The 20786-nt window shown below is 34.9% G+C and overlaps 1 protein-coding gene across 1 annotated transcript; it reads left to right on the forward strand.

Annotated features, from left to right (window-relative positions):
- The first annotated feature begins 9508 nt into the window (after window positions 1-9508).
- LOC105325122 (midnolin) lies at window positions 9509-18833 on the forward strand. The gene is made up of 7 exons (XM_011424517.4): window positions 9509-9901; window positions 14021-14108; window positions 14266-14322; window positions 15154-15414; window positions 16645-16765; window positions 17097-17258; window positions 18425-18833. Exons 1-7 carry the CDS (start codon window positions 9735-9737, stop codon window positions 18691-18693), a joined length of 1125 nt encoding a protein of 374 aa, XP_011422819.3. The 5' UTR covers window positions 9509-9734; the 3' UTR covers window positions 18694-18833.
- Window positions 18834-20786: the final 1953 nt, after the last annotated feature.

The raw sequence follows: 20786 nt of genomic DNA on the forward strand, positions 1-20786 counted from the left end.
TCAGACAACGTTAAATAGATAACGTTGTTTATATGAATGCTTCTTCTTTTACAATAAAGGTTTCGTATATTTAGCAATGGAAACTTTACAGTGTAAATGTTATTAGTAAAAGTGAAATATAAAAATTTTTTTTTTAGATATAACCTTTTGATAAAGATCTTTAAATAATTTTTTTTCTTTATAAATTTTGCAAATTTTTGATAATTACGATGTGACCTTTTAAATCTGATGTATATTTTTTTTTTTAAATGTAAATTAAGAGACTGAAGACGCCGAATAAATTTGTTATCAGAAAAAATATAAAATGAATGGGAAAAAAATAACTTTCGTTTCACAAAATCTAAAATAAAACGGTAATAAAATCTATAATTGAACATCCGAAGCAAAATAATAAATTCTCAAATAAAATTTGTATTTTTCTTATTATCAAACGATTGCAATATAACGTTACAAGGAGAACGGAATCGTCTACTAAATATCACTTAATCATGTTAACAAGTTTTATTTATTGTTTAATTCAAAATGACCGATATTGGCCATCATACATCCATGACACCGCCGTGACGAGGAGACAAGGCACGTCAATGACAGCGTGACGTCACCAGCAGTTTAGTTGGCGGTAGTAGTAGGATGTGCAAGAATTAGATCGCTCTGAGGATTACACATACGTGTCTGTATCGATACATCCTGTCAACTAAATGGCAATCGTGTTACTGAATGGTAATTTGTAAATTACAGGGCGTCATCATCTAAGCATTGCTATACAAAAGAACCTACGTCCATAAATTGTAAATAATGTTTACTTTTTTTTTATTATCGAATTTCTAAGCACAGTATGCAATTAAAACTTTAATAAATCATTCTTCAACACCATATTTTTTTTTATCTAATTTGTATCACCAGTATGAAAAATTGGGCGGGGGAGGGGGTGGTCCTGTCCTCAAGCTCCTTTGGTAATATCAGAGATTGGAAAGGCTGGGTAAAAACGAATTTGAATAAAGTTTGTGCATTGAGTATAATTGGACAATATTTCTTTATCAGCTACTGTGAGTGAGTAACCCTCACTACCCTCCTCCGTCTGATATTTGACATCGCCCATTCATCACTATACTACGTTGAAATTTCTCTTAATGGAAATACAGTCTGTCATTCAAGTCATTCATTCTAATGTATTAAATTTCAGGTGAAGTGTTTAGAGACAGGCACATACACATTTTAATTCCACATTTCTCGTCCTTAAATCACTCCAAAAAATCTTTTTAAATTTCTTGACCTTTAAAAAGCAATTCAAATTAAAAAAAATGTCATCATGTGCCATGACAGACTCATTAAAGAAGATTTATTTTCAACTTTGTGTACTAAGAGATATCATACATATGTAAATTGGACATGATTCTCAGAATTTACAGTAAACTGGTCCCGTCTCGTCACTGTAGACATCGACAGAGTGTCTCCGAAGTTTGTGCAAGGTGTCAGACCTCAAAATGTCGAATTCTGAGTAAAATAAAAGTGCGTAACTTTAAAAAAATTGATAAAAAGGGTTTTTAGGCAATTTCCTGTTCCCTTTTTTACCCATAATAATTTTTTGTTTGTTCTAAAGAAATTTGACCTCAATAAATATTATACAAAGAAACTATTACACTTCCCTGTAGATGATACCTTGATATGTATACAATTTTATATGGTTTGATGAAATGCATACATGTATATTTAAAAGCCTTATAATAAATTTGAGGTACATGTATATAGACTGTAAGCTAAGTTTATTGTAAGGCTGTGCAAGGTTATTTGTTATTAAATCACCAGGATGTACTCTGAGATATACAAGCAAGATTAATCACCGTCGTATCAATCATATGTATACATAAATTTATTTATTTTAAAATTTAAGAACCATCTGATTCAGCATATAGGGATCGTTATGACGTATAACAACCCACCCCCCCCCCCCTACAACAAAATGGAGGGGAAACAATACAACGTGTAACATTTGTAGCGATTTCGATACAACCCTAAATGTTTAAAAATATGTTTTAAAAAATATATTTCCTTTTACCATGAGGCTGGTCAAATTACAAAACACGCAATCACGAAGGCTATACCATTCCCATTTGTAGAATATCAATAAACGGAAGGGAGGAAAAGTTGGTGCCTGCCACGATAAACAAATGGAACAGTTCAGCTTGACACTGAAAATTTAAAATAATCATTCAATCCATAAGAATTAAGTTTCAAATTCATTATTCAAATCAAAGCAATCAAAACCTTTATCTTATTTCTGTTAGAACAGCTAAATTTTTTACATATATGTACAACAACCCAGACGTAATATATTTTACTTCTACGATCTATACAAAAAGAAGTTAACATGAGTCATAATTGCAATGTGGATCACCAAATATACATATGTACCTAATAAATTGTTTTCAAACTTTTCTAAGTTTCAATATCAGTTTGCCAGAAACTTTTTTCGGATATGAATCACTAAATGTTAAAATCAACCAGCGCGTTTTTAAAATATCTGTTCAATGATAAGAGACTTTGATAGAATTTCTCGATTATTACTGTTATAATAAATTAAAACAAAAATGTATATAAGTACGTGAATGTACACAAATGTTTATCTAAAAACCAGCAAAATTGATTCTTGTACACCTAAAGTCGTATTTATAATATTGATGGTAAGGGCCTTAGTAAGTTGTAAAATCAGAACCACTATGTTAATACCATATTATTACAATACATATATGTACAAACCAAACCAGCATATATACAAATTCTAAGAAAATTTAATATATAAAAAAAACTACCCCCACATAAGGACATCGGTGGGCTGAAAATGGCACGCAAATTCAATATGCCATGGACAGTTAATAAAATAAAACCAACTTTGTATATATCAAAATGAAACCTTTTCATTTTACATATAGCTGCCTTTCTTTCTGTGTTATAATATCCACAGGTTGATATGAAACGCTAATTAATAAGTAAAATCCGATCAGCAAAAATCTACATTATTTAGTACAGTAAATAGAATTGTAATTGCATATAAAAAAAAAAAAAATCTCAAATCTCGTTTAACACAAACAAAATCATGATCAGAAAAACAATTCGTCAATGCTTTATATTTGCATTTTTTTAATGTGTCATTTTTTTCTTAAAATAACACACTGAATATTCATATCATGTATTTTAGTGCCATGATTGTTAAGTTACGATAAAAGTACAAAGAATTTAATGAGGCTATGACATATTTGTGTGAAATTTCTTTTTAACATACTAATCTCCATTAAAGAAAATTATTAATTTTTATTTTGAGTACTAGTACGCTTTATAGTTTGAGAATGCCTTATCAATCATTTAAAAGGTTAGTATGTCATGAAAATCGAAAAAAAAAATTCTTAAACAGCTTAAGTCTAATTAACGGCGTCACAAAGGGATAGCATTTTCATTTTAGCATGAAAACAGCATGTCCTTTAAAAGACATATTGCATTCTCTTTGTATTAGATGTACAATGATATTGCAAAATTAATAAAATCATATATCTTAATTGCGTTATATTCGAAATGTCAAATAACTGAAACGATCAAATTGTTATGTTACTAAAATTTTGGGACATCACTTGAGGCATTAAAAAAAAAAACTTCATAAAATGTTTAATATAAGTTAAAATTAATTCAGGGTTTTTTTCAATGTCAATCAAAATTAAATTTTTTAACGTTCTAAATAATAGGTATGAAATAGATGTCGGCCACCAAGAACCTATTTTCCCCAAAGCTCAGAGAAGTGGCCTTCTTTTAGTAAGAGTAGGCCTGCTTTCGTTTTGCGTACACTGCCATGGGTAGAAAGTTAACACATTTCTTAACAGAGAAAACCTAACAAAATTGCGATGGTAGTTTCTTTTTTAAAGTTCCAATAAAAATAGAAGTGAAATCTTTGTGTAAGTAAGCATTTCAATGATTGTTAAATTTAAATGATGTCTAGACTAAGTACTAGTTTAAAGGTGAATAATTATGAAACGGATAAAGTTTTATCAAACGACGCAAAACATTAAAATCTTTCGTCATGTATTTAATTTCAACTTGCCACTCTTGGAAAGAACTGCAAGTCTTCGAAATTCCCATTTTCTTATCTGTGTATTTAATAGCGTAAAAGTCAGAGGTTTTATTCTTTGTAAGGACGGGCCTATACATTACACCTACTTTTCTTTTCATAGGAAAACCCGTAGACAAATGATATAACGTTTATTTTAAAACCCTCCACAAATCAATCCAATCTACCTGGGTATGCATACCAGGGTGCTCCGACGAGTAGTTGAGCTTCCATTTTTACACTGAAATTTCAATTCGAGTCACGATGCTCAAAAGTGTGACTGTCTTTCAATGCAGTCAGAAGGAAAATATAAGATTAAATACCCATATTTATAAAAAACATGATGAACCGAGGTAATTATAAATTCATCAGCTTTTTAAGTGCATTCAACCGTTTGTCATTTAACAGCATTACAATAATGTAAATCGACAAAGAATCATCATGTGATAAATGAACTAGTCTAAAATTAGAAAATTGCGTTTTATTCTATAGACTTCCTAAAAAACGTGACGTAAATTTTCCCACATCACCTATCTCTTTACCTTTCTAAACTGGTTCTACGTCAAATACTAGATTACAATAAAGGTAAATATTTCGTCAGTAACTTATAACAAAATTGTTTTTAAACACAGCGTATAAAAGTTATCAATCTTAATTAGAAAACATCACCGCTATTCATTATTTTGTATTTTAAAAAAAAGGTTCAAGACAAAAATAAGGTGCCTTTTGTTCAATGAACTACTTTCAAGTGTTAAAATTGAACTCTATATATACGCGTGACGCAGAACTCCACGTCACGAAGTCCTTAACCTGGCGAGAAAAGAGGATAGAGAGCTGTTCTTTACTTCTATAAAAGCACTTGTGTCTTCGTTCAAAACAACACAATCTAACAAAGCGGTTAGCATGACTTTGTTCAATGAGTAGATAAGGGGGCTGTGATTATCATATCATTTTTCCATAGAATATGATATCAAAATGGAGGCGTACATTCATAAGTTTGCATACCTATATTGCAGCCTCGCTAAATTATTAAATTCCATTTACACAATGCATCCGATTTAAGTTCTATAAAGTTGGGTTTCTTCTCAAGTATTAAAATACAAACCTGGTTAATAACGATTTTTCTGATTACCATTCATGGCATTATGAACCACATTGCTACATACATATTGGGTGCCAATTTTAAAACTGGGGTTATGATAAGTTTCACTAACTTTGTAATTAGGCCAAAATGTTGGGTGTTGGTGCTCTTTTTCAATGATGCATGTACTCAAGATAATTTGCTGTTTTAAGTATACATCTTTCATTGCGTAAATGATATACAATGTACATATAGGGGACTTATTCCTTATTTAAAACTTCTGCTATATTGTTTTTCTCACCAGCAGTTAACATAACTGTATAAATTGATGCATATGAAAACGATTCAATAACTAGTAAACCATATTTGGACTAAAGATTTAAAAACAACCAAAAATATTTTTAACAAGATATGACACATCCTTTTTGTTTGGATGATCGGATAATACTTAAGTACGCAACAACGCGTTAATTTTATTGGTTAATTCAAATGATACTAGGTTTCACGTGGTACCAACGCTGTACAACCAATCGTTACATGTTTAACAGGATGTTGGAGTGCATCCAGGAAAAAAACAAGTACCGGGATTATGTCACTGGTATGCCCATATATAGCTTTGCTCGTTCTAATTTATGACCCAATGACATACTTCTACATCTCAACAAATTTCGCTATATGTGTACATGAAACCAAGAATCTCTAAAATCACATTAACTCACTTTTCGTTAAAAAGATTTCGAAATGCAAATAAAGGTTTTTTTTATTTACAAAAATCACTATATATATTTATAAATAAAGGCCTGAATAAAGAATTTTTTATGTGATGTGGAGCAAATATGTTAATGGATCTGAATTACGAATCAAGATCTAGTTAAAAGTATTTGTTGTTGCATAATCATATCATAAACCTTAGTTGAAGAATGTACATCTTTTATAAATCGGTAGCTTAGTTATGGTGGCATACCTTTCCGCAAACAAATATAGATAGGAATAGTTAGATGGTCATAAACAGGCATGGTATATGCATTTATTTTCCAATAGGCGCATTTCCCATCGAAATCGAAATTCCCCAAGCACACGTTTAAAGTCTATTTTCTTGAGCACTAGCTTATATAAAGGACAAATGAATAAATTTGGCCATGAATGATCCATTTAAGGTCAGACGCGACCTATCTTCCATTATTTCCTATCTCCAAAATGTGAAGATTTCCACTTCGTGATTTCATAATTATATTTTTATGTAATATGATTTTTTTTTTAATTTAGATATAAAGTGTTCAATTGAAAATGTATAGTCCGACTTTACTTATAAGCATTCAAATGCATTTTGCAATTCGAAATATTCTAGCTCCGAAACGAGCCTGTTAATCTACCCTAAATTTTGGGGAATTAACAGGTTTTAAATGTTAATAAGGAATACAATATCAAGGAAAATTATATCAAGTTGAGGAACGTCTCGTCTGTCCATAAACTGAACTTATAGTTTATTTGAGTTAGTCAAGGAGTAAGGATTGGTTGAACAAGCTCTAAATGGTCATTAAAACTGGGTTGAGGTCAATGTGTAGTTCAGTTTAAACTTTCTTCGTCTAGTCTGTACTCTAATGAAATAAATATATGTCGGAAAATACAATTAAAACTTTTTCAACCGCGTTGGTCTTACTGTGACGTAGACTTCCTATATTATGATGCGGCGTTAAAGCTTACATTTTCAGCCAATCCAGTAGAATCAACAACTAAATTGTTTACATCTTACTTTAAAGCTATACAATAATGGAGTTTCGGTATTACCAACACTGGTAAGGAATACCAAATATAGCATGCAATAGTGGTCTTTGATACACAAACAAGAAAAAAACTCGTCAGTCCCATTCATAAAATTACATTATAACTTTCTTTTTCCTTTGTTTAGTGTAGATGTTGTATGCAAGTTTGTAAGAACAATAAGTCATTTATCGAATTGGTTTTTAATTGAACAAGATGAAAAGATGTATATTGAAAACACTACGTCTCATGCAAATTAATATGAAGATTTATTACACTGGGCGTTTATCAGAATCCAGCGCAGTGAAATTTTAATATTAATAAAACCCGTGTCTGCACCCAAATTCATATAAAAAAAAAAATCGGCCCAGGTACGCCGTATATACATGTATCTTTAAAGGGAGCATCGTCATATGATGAACTCTTCCCTTACCTGTGGTTTGTATCATTCGCATTGCAGTTGATTGCACAATAGCCTACTGACCTTTGTTGTGCCTGTACCTTATATCGTGTGATTTGGGTTATCGACCGAAAGAACATAAACACGGTCTGGTTTAACAACCTGAACAACTGTTAAATTTACGCCAAAAGTTACATTGCATGTTCACAAGACCATTGCCCCTGATGATTGTATCACATTCCGCATGGTTCAGAAATTTTTAAAGTAAAAAGTTCGGTGACGATATCATTAAAATAAACTTTTAACTACAAAATTCAATAACCTACGGAACATTATTCTAAAAATTTAATCGTTTGTTCTTGACAATTTGAGGAGTCATCTGAAATTTCTTTGTCTTAAATAGTTTCAAGTTTGAAAAATTATATTTTAGATTGAAATAAAGAGTTTGAATTTTCCCGTTACCGTTATTCCTATATACATGTAAATGTACGCTTCATTCACTATTTCTACTCCACAAAATTCACATTACACGCCAAGTATTTTCGACAAAAAACTAAGCTTGTGGGCTTATTGGATGCGCTTATTACTGTACATTGGCATAGAGCAAGGTTTTCTTTTACACCAAGTCTTTTCTACGGGATGATTTTTAAAACTTCTGCGAAATTATAGGAAATGCAATCATATTTCCTTTAATTAAAAATCACTTAATTTTCATAATAGATGCAGACCCACAATTCGTTTAATAATGTAAATGGTACGAGACCATGGATACGCATGAAAAGTCTTATAAAGTGTACATATTTTGATATTTATTTAAAGAAACATTTGTATTTTTTAATATATGGCCTTAAGGCCGTTTTAAAGACGAATTAATTTCAAAGAAATTTGACTTTCAAATGAACATACATAAAAAGTGGTTACACGAACAAACAAACAAATGTTTTAATATTTTCGCCCAGCTAATGAATTAGACGACCTTACAAGCATTAGTCCAACCCTACACTGAAACCTTCCCTGCAACCACGATATGCGTTCAGTCGCAGTGAAGTTCAGTAAGGATGAAACAAATGCCATTATCGTCCAGTCTCCATTTTAGTTTATCCGGATGAATATTAATTAATGAACAATATCCAGCATTGAAGAAAAATAATGTACTGTTATTCAACAGCAGCTTAAAATTTCACAATATACTTCTTGGCTTCGAGGAACTACATGTGTATGTTTATACCTGCATACGATATACATAAATAAGCATAATTTATATAAAAAAAACATTGGTGTGTCTTACGTCCATGTCATTTGCATTTTTATTAAAATAATCACACGTTAAGTACTTCAGATAATACACACAGCCAATATTGTGTTTTATCAACATTTGCATAATTTAACAAACTAGTGCTTAAAAATAAAATGATAATAGTCTTTCATAACACACGAAATAATGATGAAATGGTGGGTTTAAATATCAGACATCTATTTATGTTTGATTGGGCGTTTATCATAATTGTCTTCAAGAATCAATATGTAACATTTAAACAAAGACAAGTATTTTCCTTCAAGTATGAAATAAACACGTTGTTTTCTGGGGAGAAAGGTCACTTTGAAGGATTGGAATTATTTTAAAGGGCCGAGTACATTATAAACATGTACACACCTAAATTCAAAGAAATATGATCTCTTTTACCTTTTCCTCCTAATATCGTAGATATACTGTGTTGTAATGGAAATAGAAAATTAAATGACATCCTTGTTCCACTTTCTTAAGTTACAGAATTGAAACTTACTTCGTAACCATACGTGTTAGATATAATATATAAGGGCATGTGGTACATTTATCCAAGGTGTAAAACCCCTATCCCATCCACAGATGATAGAGACTTCATGCTTCGGTGCCACTTAAAAAATTACGAACCTAAATAAACCTGAGAATTACAAAAAATAAAATCTTTAACAATAACGACTAGTTTTGTGGACATAGTCCATTTGCTCAGCATCACTCTCTTCTGGATCGATTTCTACTGGCGGAGAGCCGCTTTCATTGAGAAAAACAAAAAGGCACGTGACCTGTTTCATTGACGTAGAATGCGGTTTCACGTTTGATAGTAACGGGCGAGTCCATTTTCGATATGAAGGAAGACAGCTTTATATACATTTGTTTATATGAAGGATACTCAGTTCAAGACTGAGGCTTGAGGAGAGTACACCATCCTAAAGATAGGCGTTTATTTACCGTAAGGTCTTTTGCTTCAAGGGAGATCTGTTCATTGGGTCAATTCAGTGTGCAACCACAGAGCTTGGAATGCGATCGTAAGCCCTAAAGTCCTTAAAAAGCATCGAGATTTTAACGCTAAAATTAGAGCATAGTGCACACGGACTTCCTTTATTGTATTTCAAAAGATATGGAGTTTTCTGAAATGAACTCGTTTAAAATAATTATTCGTCCTGCAACTGGAGGGAGTTTTGAGCTCCGAGTTTCCCATAATGAAACCGTTCAGGGACTGGTCTGGACGCTATCCAGGATGTATAGTATTCACAGAGATAGGATTACTCTACTCCATCAAAATAAGTAAGTTTTGCAGATATAATGGCCATTGTTGCAACCACAATGCAAAAGCGCATTACCAAATGGTATCTTTTTAGTGAAAAATGCAAGAGAATGTGTATTAATGCGATTGTTTAACCTTGTATTGTAACTATTTCTGTGTTCTTTGTAGTAGTCTTTTGTTTATAGGTTCACAAAGCAAACACGCACGTTCTGTTTTGGATTACGAAATTCTCCGATTATGCTTCCTACGCCAGACATGTTTTATATAGGCATATAAGCCCATCCATCAGATTTTGACAATACCCTACACCTACGTCCAACACACGGCTTAATACGGCAGACAAAGTAATCAACCAGAACTGTAATCGCGAGCCCTTATGAAAAGAAAAACAGCCCTCCACACGATCTAAGAATAGATATTTAAAAATCAACCAAGTTCTGGTCTCTTCTAACACAAGATTTAAAATATTTTAATACTGAATTTGTTTGCGGAGAATTGCACATCGAGGAAGATAATATGTAGGTGTTAATTCCGTGGGAATGTATTTAGGTCAAGTGTAGATTCATTAGGTCAACAATTTAGCCTACGCAGTGTACGATTCTGAACCCCCTAACCAGGTGTTGTGTGGCTCAGTCAGATGTCAGATACACACACGTGTTTCCCTGCATTCTGTCAAAGCAAAATGTGTCTTAAAGCCAATTTATCTGAGTCCACCACTAGTGCACCGATGTAAAAAATGATCAGTTGCTATTTGTTGTAAAATGACACTTCCTTGTAGAACTTGGGGGAGTTTTACGAATTTAAAAAAAAATCTTTTATCTACAGAGACATTTACAAGATGTACGATTGATCTAATTGATTTCGACCTTGATACTTCATATGAATCTTGAAAACGCCAGCTTTTCGCCCTAACGTTGACATTGGCGTCTGAAAGTGTAAAATAATTGTTACCGGAAGCACCATAGATAAACTATTATTCAGGAAAGGTTTACAAGCACTAGATACGGGGGGTTAAGCTGTGCTGTAATCGCCCACTCTTCCTCACGATTGCCCGTCCCAATTTGCCTTCAGTAATAGCGGTGAATTGGCCACGAAGTAGCAAGTTTTCAGTTACAGAAGATGTCCGAAGACCGTTGCTTGATCGAATTTGTTTCCAAACTAATTGTACTGGTCATGGTTATATATCGTGTGACGCTTGTCACCTTTGTATTTGAAAGGTCGCTCGGGATTTCGTGTAACTATAGAATAGAATTCATCAATGTATATTGATCACAACCCAGCGCTGATCCTATCTGGTCTTTAGGGGGAAAAAATTAACCGATGAATAAACGTCACTGTAAAAAGATTTTTGTGTTTTATCCTTTTCATCAGACGTTGAAAAATAAATCGCCCGAGTTCAACCGCAATGTATATATTTTTTAAAACTATTAATCAAATATGCATATTTGATGTCACCGTGATAGGAATGTAGAGTGTACGACATGGTACATAATTTCCATATATGGAGGAGACTTCGTCTCCATACACTTATACCTGTCATTCTTTGGTCCTTTATAATCGGAAAGAACAAGATCTATCCCATTTACGTAAAAACTTTTCTTTGTAAATGAGCTACATTTAAAAATGACAGACACGTTTACTACAGCTCCTAAAAAGGGGCTAAATGACGCATAATTCTGAAGAGAAATTTGGAACACTGATACGTTTAGTGGAGAAATGCATTATCTGCAATAATGACCAAGCGATGGCCGAAAACGAAGAATCAATAGCTCATTTCTTGGATGGCACCGGGGGATATTGCTCCTTATTGCTAGTCACACAGATGCCCATTCGGCATTGGAAAAACGGGAAGTTCAATTCCTTGGGGAAAATAGTATAAGCCGTTTGAAAAGGTCATAAGAAATATGGGTTTTGATTAAAGAATTCTTGATAAAAATACTTCTTCAGAAGCAAAATAAACTAGTTTGATCGCGTTTGCCCATGAAAGTGCGAGTTAAATATATTGATGTACCTGAATGTCTCGAGTTCGATTGGGAGTTTGTGGCTGTTCTTATTGCAGACGGAAAGCCTTCGGAAAGCATTTAATTAAAACGATGACGTCTGCTCCAAATGCCATAACTCCATGTTGCCTGCTGCTTTCATTTGTGCGTCCTTCATGTACAGCCTTTATTTCTGATACAGGCACACTAACCTAGTTTCTTTTTCTACTAAATCGGCAGCATACGGAAGGCCGATATGATAACTGCTTCATCAGAGCGACTCCAAGCTTGGAAGCATATTTGTGGTTTGAACTTTTAACCGCAAGTGCAGTCTCATACATATTTAAACGATCAACAAATAATAACGTGGAAAAAATACACACCAGGGAAGCAATAGCTTTTGATAGGCCGGGTAATCTGTTCTCACAATAAAGAGGCCAAGCACTGGTTGTAAAACGAAAATTTATCGCGTTCATGTTATTCAGATGGGTATAAATTAAAATTTTCACAAGGGCTTATCGGCATACAAATAATGCTTTTTTTCATCTACAGCAGTTTAAATATAAAGTCATTTTTTCGTCTAGGAGTGATGTTTTCGCTTTCAAAACCTCACACCTACGCACATTCTTGAACATTACTTGCGTACCTATAATATACGGAAGCAGCGTTTAAAGATTAACGACCTCGTAATTTCTCCTAGCTGTCTGCTCATGGGACACCTGAGGTTTTTTTTCTTTATCACATACTTGAGGTCAAACGGTATTTAAAACTGGAGGAGCATTGGAGGTTGAAAATTCAAATAAGAGTCGCTGATCGTCGAACTTCGCTAGGTTTCTCCCGAAACAAAGGTTTCGTCTTCGCCCACGCCGCCGCTGATTTAGCATCGGCCCTTGTTAGCATGCAAACCAAGCATCGAAATAAGCGAAACCGGTCTCCCAAATACACCATTTTTTGGTTATATATTTATTAAAAGCTCTGTAATTGAAGCAAATGCGTTTTCATTGGAGTAATGGTTCTGAAAGTTTGCAATCGTGCCAAAAACTCGTCTCGATAAATGTCAAAAAATATACCGAAGCAAGTGAAGCTTGCAAACTTAATATTTTTACAGCACGCACCGTCCGCCCACAAACTGCTTCACTAATGTACGATATACGGGTTGACTGACCAGAGCAGAATGCAATGATTAAAAGTCTTTTTGTATGCACATCAGCAATAGCCCACACAAACGTCATGTGGTCATATCAGAGACGATGAAGAAAAAATAACCCGACCTCCTCCCAGGAGAGAGAGAGAGAGAGAGAGAGATGGAGAGAGAGAGAAGGGGAGAGGAGAGAAACCCCGATCTCCTTCCAGGAAAGAGAGAAAGAAAGACCCCCGATATTCTCCTAAGGGAGTGAAGAAAGAGAGATGCTGTCCTGCGATCAAGATATCGGGACACAAGATTGTCAGGACTAACGAACAAAAGTGTCTGTGGGAAAAACATCTTTGAGCCAATTACCCCCGACACGACCGTAATCCCTCGCAGTGACGTCAATGCAGCCTAAAACCTTGTAAAGCAAAAGTCAATGAATGCACATTACGTGCGGGGCATAGGTATCGATTGTCCCTCCAATAAATAAAGCGGCGCTGTAATTGAATTGCAATTTCATGTACTGCCTGGTCGGTGACGCAAGCCAACTCCATTCCCCGGCCCCAATCCCCTCACATAAGTATGAGATGTCAGAAATATAATCTGAAATATCGTTTTTTAATTAATGAGCAAATCAAGCTTAAGACAGTGCGGCATTTCAGCTTTATTTTTTATACCCTCTTTTGTCTCCTTTTTTAAATACATGCACAAATATCAAAGTGCACTGGAATCTACTTATGTACATGAAAAATGAACCAAAAGGGGTGTCGATTCCCAGTAACTCTATAGAGAATACAACTCAAAGGAGGGGGTGCATCTGGCATTAACATGTACGTGTTGGTTATGATAAATCAACGAAAAAGACTCCGAGAAATCGGATATTTCAGTAAAATGGAAAATAAAGATGACAGATGGCTTTGCACAATCTTGTCATATTGCCTTTTGAAAACTAGTCAAACCACCACTCCGACCCTAAGCCCACTGCTTGGCGAAACCTGGAGATATTTCACGATATTTCGATTCTATTTTAGGCAACTAAAGCATGGTTTTCTGCGAGATTACGACATTCAAGAGAACAGTACCTTGACTTTAGTACCAAGCATGGAAAGTGGTTTATCGGTAAGTTCTACAAATATGTAACAGGTATAAATATAGCAAATGGTCTTAAAATATCTCAGTAAGGACATGTGCCCTGCATTATCTCCTTAGGTATAATATATATTCGCAAAATAATTCGTTTCTGGTGAAGTGTATTACGGTTTGAATTTCATTGCAGTTCCATAAAAAGGAAAGTGGCGTTATGCAAGCATTGGAGAGCCTCACAGATTCTCAGGTAGGAGAAGTCAGTGGTGTCAGAATCCGTGAGGTTTCATACACCCCCCCCCCCCCCCGCACACACACACACACACACACACACACTTGAGCTGCCAAAAGGGCAACAGTTTGTTCAACCTTGCAGCCAATTACACTCTATTTAACGTATAGAAGTCACGCGGAGCATCACTTCATTTTAAATGACAACATTATCCCAATCTGCGCACATAGATTAATACATAATTATTCATAACCAAATCATGCATGCGGAGTTTTGCAGACATATTTTTCAGCTGATTTCCTTGAGTCTATTTTTGTTTTGACATTAACAATAAGGCAGTTTAATCCTTTAGTATGACAAAATTTAATGCTACACTGTCTCCGTTTCTAAATAGGGACCTAAATTGCTCCCACTAACAGAATAGCTAATTAAATGCAATAATTCTAGTTTTGAACACCTGGATTTCGAAAGTGAATTCTTTGTTAGAATATAGGTCATTGGCATCCTGAAATTTTGCAATCAGTTTGAAGCCATTGATGCATTTTGCAATTACCATATACCTTGTTTAGACGGGTCTCTTATCTGACAGAACTGTTGCGCAAGACACTTCATCAAGACTCTGTCAATCATAAATCACCTGTACAGGTGTACTACATTTATCTGTTATACGAGCTGATATAATATTGCCAAACGCCAGATACCCATTTCTAAATAAATGTATATCAGTCCCCCCCCCCCCTCCCCCCCCCCCACACACACACGCACAGATAGATACACACAAAACAAATTACAATCAAGTGTTTATTTACTTTTTGACCAGAAAATACCCCATATTTATTTATTTTTCAGATTAGCGAATTCCTCTCTGGTAGAGCACCCCTCGTATTAGCCATGAAACTTGGTGATCACATGATGTTTATACAGCTTCAACTATCCACACAGACAGGAGCCAGACGAGCCCGCCCCACCCCCGTCCAGCTCCCCACCCCCCACAACATGACCGTGCACGACCACCAGGAAGTCCCCTCCCCCACCTTCACATCTGACGCCGGAAGTAATGGGATTCCCTACAATTTACATCAGTTCAGGAGTTTCCCCGAATCTGAAAAAGTAAGACGGGTTTATATGCAACATGCAAACATTATCTCACACAGATTATCTCTCCTTTGTTTGACTATACCCTCTTTGTTATCAACAAAGCTGAGATCACAGAGGATATAGTAGGAAAACATGTTTTCCAGTTATCAATAATACTGGGAGCAAAGAATTTTATTGTCATGTTGTTCCAGAAAGGGGGGGGGGCTACCTAAAGATGACCTCAAAGCAATACCCTAGCTACCAGCTCATCTTCTTGTTGTTTATTTTCTGGAGGGGACAAACACAGAGCCAGGCTTCCCACACACAACATTCCACCCCCGTAACATGCTCATCCTGCCCACACAGCGAACCGTTGTTTGTGTCTCTGTGTGAGATGCCATGGTGCAGTGCTGTGTTTACAGAATTACTAAGCCATCGATTGACTTAACCTCTAGCTGATCAAAATTGCCACATGCCAATTAAATGTTTGATGCTGTAAAATCTCAATTGGCCTCGATATTGATTTCTAGGTCAAATGGCTTTAGCAATAGAGGAAGCGTGAGAGGAATCTGTGTCAGGGATTAAACAGGAGAGGGAAACGCATACTCCTTATGTAAAAAGTTGACACATGCTTGAATATCCGTTAGAAATGTCAGCTTCCATACAATGAGGTTTAATATAACCTTGGGTGTTATTTCATGGGAAGCCCTGATCTATATTTCTGTACAGCAACAATTATGAAAGGCCTTTGACTTAAATTTTCCATCCATACAAAAGTGCTTTGTATTTAAATTCAATGTAGGTTTAATGGGATTTTAAATTACAGTATGCATGTCTGAAAATTACTGGACTTCAAAAATAAGCTTAAATTCCTTACACATTACATAAACATAAAATTTAGAGCACAATTATGCCTTATGTAATTTTGGCTCTTTTATTCTGAATGCGATGAACTTTAAATTGTGAAGAGAATTTGTGTTAAATCACACAGATCTGTCAAATATTTGATCTTGGACAGTAATAAACTAATATTATAATGGCCTAGTAATTTTTGGTTTCTAATTTAAAATTAGCCAAACCTTTTGGCTTTGAAACAGTCATGAATTACCCATTACACCTTTTATCTGGACAAAAAATAAAAGCCAACCTTCCGATCTATGTACATTTATGAAGATTTTACTCATCTGTTTAGTTACAAAGATTATCTCATCTATGTACAATTATGAAGAATATATACTCATTTTGTTGTTTACTTTTGTTTAGAACTGCCAAACTTCTACCTATAATCAGGAGGCTTCATCCCCTGACACCACTGACTGTGGCGGGGCGGTGATAGAGACTGTCAAAGACCTGGGCGGGGGCATGTACTCGGGCACATTCTCAGGTAAATACTTGCACTCGACCCCTCCCCCATTCAAAAATACAGCTTCTACTTGAAGATTAAATTTACTTTTCAGTTTCCATCTCCTCATAACTTTGCCTTTTCATCATATTCCTTTTTTTTTTTTTTTTTAAATTAATGTTTGATTAAAAAACACTTAAACAAAATTGTCTGACTAAAACCAATATCATGCAATAAGCTCCTATCTTTAGCAATTTTTTTTTTTTATGAATATAAAAATTATTGTACATTTATATTCATTCCATGCGCTACTTTGATGTAATCTCCCCCACAACCACAGTAATGTGACTTTTGTCTGTTTTTGGTTATACAGGGACTTTGGAGCCGTCGGCTTTTTCTGTGGAGAGGAAACCGCGAAGGGATCTCAGCACAATCATTCACATCCTGAACGACCTACTTAACGCAGTCCCTCATTACAAACCCCACTCATTCCTCCATCCACCCCAGAGATCCAGCTCCGACCCTAAATATACAGGTAGGTTAAGAAAGCAACACTTACTTACTTCCGCAGACCCAACTGTCAACACCCCCCCCCCCCCGCAAATATTTATTATTCATACTTGAGTCTGGTTGTCGTCTGCTCTTGAGAGGTAACTACGATTGATATACTCAATCAACATGAATGCATTTGTAGTTAATTTAAAAGCTGTATTTACCATGCTGAGTTCATGAGCTTTCCTTTATGTCATAATCAATATCTACCCTGTACTGTTTAGTACATCATCAAACTTGAAAATACATATGTTACGATTTGATTGAATATGACGCTCAATGCCTGTCAGATCTAACAAGATTAGACTCGATATTCTCTGAATTTTTTCTAGTCAAAGGGGGGGGGGACAAAATTTAAAGTGAAAGAGGAGAAGTAACACATTATTCAAGATGTACTTTTTCAACAACAAACCCCATTTCCCCCTTGTACCCCTTTTGAGAAAATAAGACAGTCTTAAATCAAGGTAACATGTTTTGTATGTGTACAATCATACATCTCAATTTACGTAGAAATGCCTATACCCTCTTTATTGGAAAATTTTTACATCTCTCGGTAACATTTTGTGCAATATTAACATAATAAATGAGCAGTGTAACATTACCAAATGCTAATAGTGTAGATACTGTCAAAAACCATGTGATTAAAATGTTAATAGCACACAAAATGTCTGAAAGAGAGATTCCTGCCATGCACTTCTTGTTTTCATAATTCAGTGTGCAATGACCTTTGAAGAACCACCAGGTACAAAAAGGTGACCCTTTATCCCAGTGCATCTGTAGTTTTTATTAAACTCTACCTAGGAAACAAAATCCAAGTTCAATAGTAGGATGGTGAAAATTTTTTATAATGACTCGCGTTCACTCAGTTCCGGTGCAGTGTATTATTAAGGCCTGAAAGTTACAGGAAACCAGTAGGAGTTGGTGACACCTGGACAAGGCTTAATCACACACCATTAGGGTTTTGACCAGAAACAAGAGCATGTAACAACCACTGAACAAAGACAATGATTGGGAATTCCCAATATCAGTGGGACAGTAGTGTGTCTCTACATTGCATGCTGTGATAGTAAAAAAAATCAATACATCTTAGTCACGCTGATCGATATTGAGCCGTGTTATAATGTGTGTGGGCGTTTTTTTGTTTTACAGATAGACAAGCTCACGACCCAAGCACAAACAGTGAACAAGTGGACAGTGCCAACATCCGCAGCAAGGTCCGTCACCTGAAGATGATGATGGAGGAGAAGAAACAGCGAAGGAAGAGTCGGCGAACATCCAACAGCCCTTACCAGTGGCCCAGGAAGCAGGAGCGCGGGTTCAAAACGGACACCAGTTCCGTTCCTGACTGTCTCTGCACAGAAAACCAGGTCCCCACAGACTCGTACAGCAATCTGGAAAAAGAAACAGTAGCCGTCTGAGGGAGATTGTTCTTTAACTTGGAGTCAGTTTTCCCCCCATAAAACTGACATATCTTTGTTGGTTTCTATGGGTCTTTCTGTTGTATTTGGTTCTTTGAAACCAAAGGTTGCAACAGGAACGTCCAGGCATTTGTAAATTTGTTACATATATTGTTCAACTTCTTGTCCATTGTTAAAGCATTAGATCTAACTGCTGACGGAACATGTATGCATTTATTACTAAGCATTATGTAGATTTGTGGACTATATTAAGATCAGGCCGAGTTGAGAGTTGTGATCTATAATGGACTGGTGTCAATGTAACAAATAAAATGCTAGTCATTTGGTGTTGTGAACAAATGCAGATCCATGGCATGGCAGGTTCATGACCATGAACAGCAGGTTCATTAAGTAGAGAACTCTTGTAATCAAATCTGGAACAAGTTCATACACTTGATCCACATGTGATCTTAGATACAGTGAGTTTTATATACACTTTGTACATTCAGCATACATTGTGTATGCTGTGAGTTGTTGTTTTTTGGCCAGTATACTATAATTTGTACCCTGTTTTACTTTGTTGTATGTTTTTGCTTTAGTTCATATAATTTGTACCTCCCAATGTCTCTGTAAAAGCACAGTCATGACATCTCCCCAACCTCAGGTCCCATTTGCTTCAAAATCCTCACATCATTTGATGAAGAGAGAAAAGCTTTTGTTTTTTCTACCTTCATTCTACAAAATCAAAAGAAAATTAATTCGAAAAATGAAAATACCACATTTTTTTATTTGATTTGCAGTTTCTTCATAATGTTCATACATGATAAGCTCAAAAATACACAAGTGATCTCACCTTTTTGAGAGCCTGCTCTCGTGAAGACGCTCTTGAATCAGACCTGTATATTGAACTCTGTACACCAGTGTTTAAGAACACAAGCAATCTTAAGTGGTTTGTTTTTACTGTATGCAGTACACATTCAAACATGAATATATGACATACCGGTATGCAGTAATGATTTTTTTTTTTCTATAACAAAAAGCATATCAGTTATTGGTACATGACTAACTGACTTTATAGGGCACAAATTTATTTATTTCCACTATTTATTTTCTCTCCATATATCAAGTGCTACATAGCATATCATTTTTGCTCCCCCCCCCCCTCCTCCCCCCCCCCCCAAAAAAAAATTGTTGAATTCTTGTTTTTTTATATATTATATTGACTTATTTTCAAACAAGATATTTAGTTTGAAGCTGCTTTGACGCACAGATTGTTATTTCTTGTATAGATGTAATAAAAGACATAGCTTTAACAAAGGCTGAATATTATCTGTATTTAGAGAAGCTATACATATAGCATATGCAAATTATCTCAAAGATCCAACCCCATTCAGGTTATTAGTATGCAAATTTGGCTTGGAATTCTATTAAAAGAATAATTCAAAACTCTTCATGCCAAAAATGAAGTTGGATATTTAAGTATGAAATGATAATTTGCTTGGTTTATTAATGTAAATTACAAGTTATGAATTGATAACTAGCAACCTAGAGACACGATGAAACGAGATTTCCTTGTTTATAATGCTTGTCAAAAGAAATCAGTTTTTTTATGACGCGCAGAGAGTGTTCCAGGTATGAGCTGATACCCACGATTCCTGGAAATCTTAAGTCATGATTCACGATAAAAAGTGACATGCTAATAAGTCAGTTGTTCCAGACACTGCTAAATACCCAACCTTTACAGAACAAAACTCAGAAAATTCCTCACCGAGAAAAGTTTTTTTATCTAATTGGGTTTGTAAGACAAGCTCTGTTTAAAGTTTGTGGTGTAGCATTTTTATGACAAAAGCTTTATATATCTCTATGATTTACCCATTTAAGCTTAAAGTTGGAAATTAAAGATTCACCCTGGATAATCCATATACACTGCATTTTGAGTTCTATATACATGCATTTTTGTCCATGTATTCCACGTAGGTTTTGCCAAACAAACATGCCCCTTCATATTTTCTAATGTTCATTATTGTTTTCATTACTAAGTGTTAGTTTCTAGGTTTGCTACCAATATTTACCTTTTGATGAAACAGAAATAAAAATTGTGATGAATAAAAAAA

The sequence above is a fragment of the Magallana gigas genome, chromosome 7, assembly GCF_963853765.1.
Source record: "Magallana gigas chromosome 7, xbMagGiga1.1, whole genome shotgun sequence".
Classification (NCBI taxonomy): domain Eukaryota; kingdom Metazoa; phylum Mollusca; class Bivalvia; order Ostreida; family Ostreidae; genus Magallana; species Magallana gigas.

What these genes read in the sequence shown, in the direction of transcription:
- LOC105325122 (XM_011424517.4), top strand. Translation starts at nt 9,735, where the DNA reads ATGGAGTTTTCTGAAATGAACTCGTTTAAAATAATTATTCGTCCTGCA. An exon ending in ACTCTACTCCATCAAAATAA is followed by an intron (nt 9,902 to 14,020) that starts GTAAGTTTTGCA and finishes ATTCTATTTTAG; the next exon opens with GCAACTAAAGCATGGTTTTC. An exon ending in AGAGCCTCACAGATTCTCAG is followed by an intron (nt 14,323 to 15,153) that starts GTAGGAGAAGTC and finishes TTTATTTTTCAG; the next exon opens with ATTAGCGAATTCCTCTCTGG.